Raw genomic sequence first — 9,264 nt, 5'->3', positions numbered from 1 at the left:
TAGTCTGTGCGCAGGGGCCTGTGTGTACAGCCTTGCCTTGGAGTCTGCTGCCCCTCAAGTTGGCCTGTTCTTGACCCTCTTCACACCTTGGTCTGGCCTGGCCCAAGTTGAATCCACTTGTGTGCAGACCTCAGGCACGGGGCCTCAGAGCATGGAGGCTCCACCTCACAGGGCAAGACATCTGACCGCAGAGCCCTGTGAGGCAGGGAGGGTCACCCCAGCCCCAGCTCCGCTCCAGGCGCTGGGGCCCCCTTCCCACAGCATGGCCCCATGTGGGAGGGCTGCCCTCCCCTGCCAGCCCTGTGCCCTGGAGGCTGAGGGAGCTCACTGTGCACAGCACTTTATTGACACATTCAGACCCTCGGGAGAGATCTGTAGGGTTTCCAGAGCATGGGCACCTCCCAGAGCTGCACTGGGCCTGCCATCCCCTGGCAGGAGGAAGCTCCTCAGGGGCAGAGAAGCCTGGTGGGGGCCAGGAGGCAGCTTCCACCAGCCAGGCCCCTCCCCTGCACCCAGGTTGGGGGCAGGCTCCAGTCCAGCGGCAAGTGGTGAGGCAAAGCAGTCCAGCACCCCTGAGGGAACCAGCTTGGAGGGGCTCAGGTGCCAGCTGTTGGGGCCTCGCGGTTGAGCACGTAGTAGTCGTGGACGTACATCAGGACGGCCACTGGCTGCCCAATGATGAGTGACAGCCACACAGCCGCGTTGCCATAGTTGCCACGGAAGAAGCGGCCCACTATCCAGGCCAGCGGGATCTGGGGACATGGGACGGGAGTGAGCCTCTACGCCCACGGGGTGGGCTCGCAGGTGGGGGTCCAGGGCTGCTCACCTGTGCCATCATGCCGGTGAAGGCCCAGAGGCGGAACATGCGCAGGGGGATGCTCACCAGGTACTGGGGGGAGAGGGGCGTCAGCCGAGCCCCTGCCCCACCCCACCCCCAAGGGCAGGGCGCACCCTCAGTGCACTGACCTCATGGAAGAAGGCAGAGGCCAGGAACACCCCCGTCCTAGCTGCCCACTTGCTGCTGCCCCGCCGGAGCATGGGCTTGTAGAAGTGTCTGGGGGGGAAGCGGCAGTGGGCCGGGTGCCCGGGACACGCACCCCCGCCCCACCCCCAGGTGCACACCTACCTGAGGCACCACTTGTGAACAGGGATGTTCCAGTTCTGCCAGAAGTAGGTGATGGACTCGGAGTTCCTGCAAGGGCAGGGCAGAGTGGGCAGGGGCTCAGGCTCCAGCCCCAGTGGGGCCCCCACCACCTCTGCCCCGGCGGGGCCACCCACCACCAGTCCCGGTAGAACTCGCGGTCTCCAAACTGCATGAGCTCGGCCACGGCGTTCAGGCAGGAGTGGAAGAGCCAGTAGAAGAAGATGAGCCAGATGAGGTGGTTGGGGACCTGTGGGGAGCGGGTGCCAGGTGCCAGGACAGCCCCACCCGCCCCCACGCGCCCCCACCCAGAAGGCCACTCACCGCCAGCTTCAGGAGGCGCTCCACGATGCGGGAGTAGTCCATGTCCTGTGGGCACAGGGCACAGCTGGCTCCCTCAGCCCTGACCCCGGAACCCACCCTGCCAGGCCTGCCTGCTTACCTTGAAGGGCTTCATGGAGTTCTGGATGGCCGGGACCATCCACTGCAAAAAGCGCAGTGTCAGCTCGCCCACGGCCCCAGGCCCCGCCCCCGCCCCCCCGCCGGCCCCCTCCCAGCCCGGGCCGCGCACCTGCTGAATTAGCCCCACCTGGAGCTGGGTGAGGAACAGCTGGGGGAGGAAGCAAGCGGACAGTGAGTTGGGCCCCGGGTGCCGGCAGGCCCGCCCACCCTGGCCAGCGAGGCCCCGCCTCACCATCTCCAGGAGTCGCCGCAGCAGGAAGCGCTTTCGGATGCGGGGGGAGCGGGGGAAGTTGAGCTCGTAGCACAGGGTTGGGGCGAAGAGGAAGTAGTAGAAATCTGGAAGGGAGGGCGGGGCTAGCAGGCCAGGCCGCCGGGCAGCCCCCCCAGCCCCAGGCAGGATCCTCACCGCGGTAGGTCAGGTTGTCGGGGTAGCTCACGGTGCGCTGGGCAGCTCCCCCGTTGGCCTTCTTCCCTGCCAAAGCTACGAGCAAGCGGCAGGGGGCGGGGCGGGGGTGAGCCGAGCCCCTGCCGGTCCCGCGGCAGGTGGCAGCCCAGTGGCCCCAGCCCGAGGCAGCCCTCACCAGCCTTGGCCTTGGCCCCAGCCCTGCGCTCTCGGCACCAGAGGTTGACGTCCCGGTAGGAAAACAGCTTGAGGAAGAGGATGGTGTAGACCATCAGGGCCAGCACGGAACCCACTGTGGGAGAGGCAAGCTCAGGCCACGCCCCCCGCGGCCGAGACAGCGTGGGCCGGGGCGGGGGGCGGGGGTGGGGCCCACCTGGAGTGATGGACTCTAGGAGGAAGGCCACGGCCGCTGGGAAGCAGAGAATGGTGGCCAGGTTGACCCCGTGCAGCAGCAGCCCCGCCTGCTCCGTCAGGGCTCCCTGGGGTGAGGGGCAGAGCACTCAGCCAGGGACCCCCTCCCTTCAGAGGACCTCCCTGGGGAAGGGCCGCCAGGCCTGAGGTGCAGCCCCTCCCAGGAAGGCCACGCAAGGCCCGACACCCTGAAGCACAGTGGGACCGGCTGGTGGCCCGCCCTAAGCCTGACTAGTAAGGACCTTGAGGCAGGTCAGGGGCGGGTGTGAGGGCACTGCTTACCACAGCCAGGTGCTTCTCCACCTGGAATGCAGCCACGGCAAAAATATTGGCCACTGAGGACAGAAGCAACCCAGGGCAGGTTCAGGCCCAGGTCAGCCCTGTCCCGCCCACCACTGGCCTGAGGCCTCCTGGGCACCCAGCTCACCAATGACCAGGCACAGAGCTGGCCAGCTGTAGGGGTCCTTCAGGAACAGAGACACCACCTGGATGGGGTCCACCAGGATGCCGTACCTGCAGACGCAGGTGGGTGAGGGTCTGCGTGGGCGAGGGGTGAGGTGGCAGGGGCTGGGGCGGGCCGGGGCCCACTCACTTGATGAGGTTCTCTAGAAATAACCGTGCGTTGCTTAAGATCTGCGATAGAGAGAGAGGGACACAATGCTGTCAGCCGCGGCCCCAGAACACCCACCCCAGCTCCTGCCAGCACCCACAGCTCAGGACAGCAGCCTCCATCCTGCAGGCCCAGCCCTGCGGGACCTCACACCAAGCTCTGAGACTCCCCACCTATGGCCTGTGTGCCTGCACAGGGGCACGCAGCCCCCGCCCGTCTAGAGCCAACTGCAACCCCAGGTGCCTGTGCCACCACAGCAGAAGAAACCCGCTGCCCAGCAGCCATCCTCCGTCCCACCGAGCGGGTCAGTGCCCCTGGCCACAGTGACAGCCCCAAGCCCCAGCGAAGTCCAAGCCTGCCTGCACGCTGCCACCGGCCCAGGGCTCCGCCCTACCAACCAGGCCCATCCCCACAGGCGGGGTGTGCCCACGCCCTTGGTGGGGTGGTGGGAAAGAGCAGGCCTGTCCTGAGGGCCGGGGAAGCTGGGCCTGGGTCTCCACCCCTACTCACACCCCCACCCGCCTCGGCCACTCCTACAGCAGCAGCAAACGATGGATCCTCCATCACAACGAGCTCTTGCCAGTGGCCTGGGGCCAGATGCCTGGCTGCCCTCTGCAGGGGCAGGGGCCACCGCCTCCACCCTCAAGGTTCAGGCCCCACGGGGGTTGCAGAAGGCTCTGTGGAAAAGTGATGCTTCTCTAGGCGACATGGATGGAGTCCCCTACCCGGAAGGCTTCCCAAGGAGATGACAGGCTCAGAAATGCAGGGGCCACCTGCCACACCGTCCCCCAGCTAAATGCCTAACCAGCCAGCTTACCAGGACACACGTGGTCCTGCAATGTCCGCCCACTGGCAGTTGCCTGTCCTGAGAGCCCACCGCAGGCAAGAGTTGGAGCTGCTAAGAGGCCCACCCACCTGGAAGCCCAGGCTGCCGAGAGGACGCAGCAGGCGGCCCCAGCTCCTTGGGTGGGGGGAGCTTTGTGGGTGCACCAAAGGGCCAGGAGGCCGGGGGGCTGCAGGAGAACAGACAGGCTGCTGAGGGCCTGCCCTGCACGACCGCCTTGCCACAGTCCTGAACCAGCCGTGGCCTCGAAACCAGGACGCGTGGACTATTGGGTCTGGACTGGCACACGGCCCCTACCACTCCCCAGGGGACCGCCTGGGACCACAAACAGAAGCGTGGGGGCCCCTGGTACACAGCCTCCAGAGCCACACCCAGGGCAGGCAGACACGTCAGCTGGAGGGGCGAAGGCCTCGAGCCACATCAGCCCTGAGAGGTGGGGCTGGGCCCAGATGGGCCTCACCCCGCCCCGCCCCGCCCTGAAGGCTGCCCCTGGGGTTCCTGCACTCCAGCTGCTGCTGGGCAGGCCTGCTGGGGCCCCGCAGCAGTGGCCTCAGCCAGGTCAGAGTGAGGCGGACACAGGACTCCAGTCCTGCTCCCTCCAGGGCTGAGGGAGGGGCCAGAGTCCCACAGAGTGCGGCCTGGAGCTGTGGGCTGGGCTGAGAAACGCATCCTCACCCTGCTCCCCCAGGTTCACGACCACCCAGGCATGCCACACCCACAAGGGCAATTTGGAACAGAAGAGGAAGTTCTTCGTGGACCCCCAAGACCACTCACCTGTGCTGTCAGGGAGGGCCTGGGCCCACAGAGTAGCCATCCCCCACCCAAGGCCACCGGGCCATCCCTGCCTACTCTCTCTCGCCCCCTGGGGAGACTCCAGTGCCCCCTAGGGCACAGACCCCGGCTCAGAGGCTCCCAGGCTTCCCTGGGAATCCAGCAGGCGTCTACTGGGATTCAGCAGGGATGGAGTGAGCACGCTCCCCGTGGGGTCCCGGGATACAGCTGCTCCAGGGACCCCCACCGCCAGCCCAGAGCTCCATTCACCCCAGCTACACGAGCACAGACACCCACCCCGGTAGGGGCCGTGTGCCAGTCCAGGCCGTCAGGACCCCTGCTCCAAGGTGCCACTCTACGTACCAGCATCACCACACACCAATTCAGGATGCCGCGGTAGTTGCTGAAGCCACTGTCAGAACTGAACAGGGAGTCCTGCAGGCGGTGACACCTGGAGAGCGGAGATGGACACTCGGAGCAGAGCATATGGCAGCAAGGCCGCCCCGCTGCCCACACATTCCCCTCCTCCGGCAGGGCCACCGAGGGCCTGCTGCTCCCACTGGGGGAAGGGGCGTGGGGGGAGCACCACAGGAGCTGGTGATGCAAGACGGAAGTGGGGAGGGGGCAGACCTCCCCACAGCAGCTGGTCCCTCCTGGTATCCTGGGAGCCCAGGGGCCGCCATTCAAACCACCCATGACCTCCATTTGGCCCTTCCGGAGGGGAGGACCCAGGCTTCACGTGGCCTCGCAGGGTGAGCGCCACGTTTCTGCCTGGGCAGAGGGCCACACGAGCCCCTTGGGGGCTCGGCGCCTGGAGTCCACTGCAGAAGCCAGCAGGGGACTTTCAGAGCCCACCTCTGAGAGCCCTGCGCCCAGTGCTGGGCCGAGGGGAGATGGAAGCCAACCCTCAGCTGGAGGCAGAGGTGGAGGGTCGAAGCTCAGCCCAGGCCCAGCCCCGCTGGTGGGTTCTAAGCAGCAGCCCCACCTCCCACCAACCGCCCTGCCACGAGGAGGCTGTCCAGGGCATTGAGCAAGGCCTCCAGTTTTGTAAGGGGAGAGGCCAGAGCTTCCCTTTCCCTCCTGTGGACACATGTCCCCAGGAGTGGGGCACCGGAGAACAGCCAGCCTCCGGGGGTGGCTGGGGTCAGCACTCGGACGGCTGGGGAGGACGAGGTGCCAGCATCCTCAGCCGGACAGCGCTGACAGTCTGCCCCTGCCTGCCGCCACACCGGGCCCCCCCCACCCCCCGCCCCAGGCCCCGGCCTGGCCTGCCCACGCACCCCCTCCAGGTCTGTCCTAGGCTGCACACGCAGTGGGGCTCTGAGCCCCCAGGCCCTCTTCTTCGTGACTCTCTGCGCCTGCATTTTGGCGAGGCAAGCAGGGCTCCCAGGCCCAACTACCCCAAGAGGACAGTCTAGGGGGGTATCCGCTTGATGGACCTGCCCAGAACCCCCCGATCCAGCCCACTCACTGTCACTGGAACCGTCCCAAAGCCGCCTCATGCTACAACCTGCCAATCACCATCTGCATGTCCATGTCTGCACCAAACACCCAGGGAACGGTTTCACAACAGTGTGACCCCTGCCACCTTGGAGGCCACCAAGACAACCAAACTGACCGGATGTGCAGCAGTCTCTAAGATGAAAGTGGGGGAGGGAGGAGGGAAGCAGTTCCCAATCCTGACAACAAGTAATATTATTCAAGCTTTTCCAGATCCCTGCTGTCAAATTCCTGAGGCCTGCCCCCAGCCACCACACAGACCCCTCAGGTCCCTCTACCAGCCTTCCGATCATCCCACCCGGGCAGCGCCCTGCCCCCAGAGGTCAGAGGCCCCAAGTGGGAAGGAAGCCCACCGCCCACCAATCCCCACAGAGGTCCAGCCCCATGGCACAATTCACTGCAGTGGACCAAAGGGCAGCAGGCATGGCCAGCATGGAGGTGGGGCCTCACCCAGAGCTTCTCTGTCACCCTCTCCCTGACTGAGGTGTTGGCTGTGCCTCTGTGCCCCCCAGCAGCCCCCACCTGCTCCCCAGTCCCACCCAGCCAGCACGGCCATTCTAATTCATCATAGTCAGCACCTCATTCAACCTGCACATCAGCACTGGGAGGCGGGCACATGGGGAAACTGAGGCTCATCGATCTTCCCAACTTGCCCAGAGGCACAGCCCCAACGTGCGGGGCCATACGGTCCAGCTCCAGGGCCAGAGAGAACAAGGAGGGACAGGGTGCCAGCTCGCCTCCCTGCTGCCACCTCCTCAGCACTTCCTGCACCCAGCCTAGAGGCTATGGACTAGAAAGCCGTGCCTGGAGGGCCCATGAACCAATGGCTGGAGGACGCACCAGGCGTCCGGGCACAGGGGAGTGTGGAGGACCTGAAAGGGACGAGCTCAGAGGCAAGGCAACAGCAGCGGCCCTCCTTTTGGCACACAGCTGCACCTCACTGCCGGAAGGAGTGAACTCACACCCGGTGCCTGACCCCGCCTGCCCAGACCTAGGTGAGCAGGAAGTGTCCGGAAGAGCCCGAGGAGGAAGAGAGTAACAGGCAGGGAGGCAGAGGTGGGAGGAGGGTGACTGGGAGGCGGGGAGGCAGAGGCGGTACCAAGAGTAGAAAGACCAAGGGCCAGTCCTGCCCCAGGAGGCCCCCAGCCCTGTGGCATGTGGCCTGGGGACAGGCACACACAGCTGCGTGTTCTGGAAATCAGGAGGGGCTCCGGTGGCCCATCCTCGCCACCAACTGCTCCTCTTCCCGAGGGCCCAGACCTCGAAGGTGGGCCACCAAGAGGACAGGAGCGGCTTCTGCCCATCTGGCCTGTGTAGAGCAGGCAAGTGACGGCCCATCCAGGGTGACAGCTTGGCCCAAAGCTGGTACCCGCCCCCACCTCATACAAAGTGACCCCAAATCCAGTTCCCCAGGAGTGGGCAGAGGGGCCTGTGGGCCTCCTGGCCTTTGCAGCCGCCCCCTCAGGACCACCCAGGGACTGTAGGAAGCCAGCACCCCTCACAGAGCCACCTTCCCCATGGTGTCTTCCTGAACTCTGCGCCCGACCTTTGCTCTCACTCTTCAGGGCTGAGGCTATCTTATCTCTCAGGTGAACTGTGTGCCCCCCAAGGGCAGAGACAGTACCTGCACCCCAGCTGCCCTTGTCCCTCCACTCCCCACAGCACCCAGTGAAGAAGATAGCAAATCCTTGCTGACTGACCTGTTGCCCACTTCCTCCTTGATAACCTCTAGCTCTGGAGCTGATCCCAAAGCCAGAGCCCCTGAGAGCCCTTGACCAGGATGAAGGTCAGGGCTGGGGGGAGGGGCGTGAAGGATGGCAAAGGGGGCGCCTGGAGGCAGCCAGCAGGACTTAGCCGATGCCCACGTAGGTCAGATCCTCCCTTTCAGCCACAGCTTGCTCCCCCAACTCCTTCCCATCAGTCCTTCAGCTAAGCAGGGCGCCCACCTGTGGGTGTGCACACTTCCAACTCCTCCCCTGCACCCCAACCAGGGGTGAGGGTCCAATTACAGGACCCACTTTGACCCTAGAGCAGGCATTTGTGCTGGTAATAAGCAGGACCCTAGGCCAGTCAATCGCTGGGTGACGGATGAGGGACCTTTGTGAAGACCATTCTCTGGAGGGTCTGCAAGGGATGAGAAATATCGCACTGCCCCTGCCCCTGTTCTCCGCCGGTCCACCCTCCTCCTCCGGGAGCTTTATCAACCCACAAGGCACCCCTCATAGCCCTCAGGAGGGACCCCCTTATCTCCTTCCAGGTAGAGGACACTGTGCGTGGTGGGATCACCCTGGGAAAGCTTCAGAACCCACCTAAGGAAAGCAGAGGGAGGGCGTCTAGAAGCTGAGCCGCTGCCCTCCCCTCGGCCCCCGTACCTGGGTGTCCCCGGCAGGAGACCCTCCGCCCCCAACCTCCCGCTAAGTTTCCCCGCGGAGGCCAGAGGGGCACAGCTGTGCACGCAAGGTCCCGGCGCCAGACTCTCGGACTCGAATCCGAGCAGCCGCCGACAGGCCTGGGGCACCAGGTTGGGTCGCAGTGGCCCCGTATCAGGGGTCAAAGGTTAGGGGTCACGCGCACCGCTACCTCAGGTCCCAGTGGCCGCTGCCCACGTCTACGTCTCCGTCCTTGTCTGTGTCCCGGACCGGCGCGTCCCCTCCGGCTCCCACATCCCGCACCTCCTCTTCCGCTGCCGCTGGCCTACTGCCGCCCTGGATCGAAGGCCGCGACCCTGTCCTCCGGCGCCGGGAGCCGCCCGCGCCGCCGCGGTCGCCCATGGCCTCAGCCCGCACCCCGCCGCGGCCAAGTAGTAGCTCGCCGGGCTGGCAGCACCCGAGGCCTGTGGCCCCGCCTCCGGACCCTTGGCCAACTGCCGCCACCGCCCCTACTACGCCACTGCCGTGGTCCGCGCCACCAATCAGTGCGTGCAAATCCGGGCCCGCAAGCTCCTCCCGGAGTCCTGGGAAGCGTAGCTCCCAGAGCCGCTAACTGGCCCAGGGCCGCGGCGCGCATACCTTTGTAGTCCGTTGGCGCGCGGTGCACCCTGGGAGTTGTGGTCGCCGCGGGCGCGATGCACCCTGGGAGTTGTAGTCTCTTGGCGAATGTAACCCCGAACTGACGAGGAACAC

The 9,264-nt window shown here is 65.8% G+C and overlaps 1 protein-coding gene across 1 annotated transcript; it reads right to left on the bottom strand.

Moving 5' to 3' along the window:
• Nucleotides 1-324: 324 nt before the first annotated feature.
• Nucleotides 325-9,077, bottom strand: DGAT1 (diacylglycerol O-acyltransferase 1). Its single transcript, XM_052651466.1, has 17 exons — nucleotides 8,723-9,077; nucleotides 5,006-5,093; nucleotides 3,010-3,050; nucleotides 2,845-2,930; nucleotides 2,700-2,752; nucleotides 2,380-2,485; nucleotides 2,185-2,298; nucleotides 2,010-2,084; nucleotides 1,836-1,939; nucleotides 1,713-1,751; nucleotides 1,584-1,625; nucleotides 1,466-1,510; nucleotides 1,279-1,391; nucleotides 1,127-1,192; nucleotides 967-1,054; nucleotides 827-889; nucleotides 325-752 (listed from the first exon to the last, which is right to left on the bottom strand). Exons 1-17 carry the CDS (start codon nucleotides 8,911-8,913, stop codon nucleotides 597-599), a joined length of 1,470 nt encoding a protein of 489 aa, XP_052507426.1. The 5' UTR covers nucleotides 8,914-9,077; the 3' UTR covers nucleotides 325-596.
• Between the last annotated feature and the right edge of the window lie 187 nt (nucleotides 9,078-9,264).

Source organism: Budorcas taxicolor, chromosome 14 (assembly GCF_023091745.1).
Source record: "Budorcas taxicolor isolate Tak-1 chromosome 14, Takin1.1, whole genome shotgun sequence".
In the NCBI taxonomy this organism is placed as follows: Eukaryota; Metazoa; Chordata; class Mammalia; order Artiodactyla; family Bovidae; genus Budorcas; species Budorcas taxicolor.
The sequence above is the reverse complement of the archived record's forward strand: the minus strand, read 5'-3'. Positions and strand labels throughout refer to the sequence as shown.

Coding starts and splice junctions, on each gene's coding strand:
- DGAT1 (XM_052651466.1), bottom strand. CDS start 8,913: ATGGGCGACCGCGGCGGCGCGGGCGGCTCCCGGCGCCGGAGGACAGGG. Junction 2,299..2,379: donor CCTAGAGTCCATCACTCCAG/GTGGGCCCCACC, acceptor CCTCTCCCACAG/TGGGTTCCGTGCTGGCCCTG. Junction 753..826: donor TCACCGGCATGATGGCACAG/GTGAGCAGCCCT, acceptor CCATGTCCCCAG/ATCCCGCTGGCCTGGATAGT.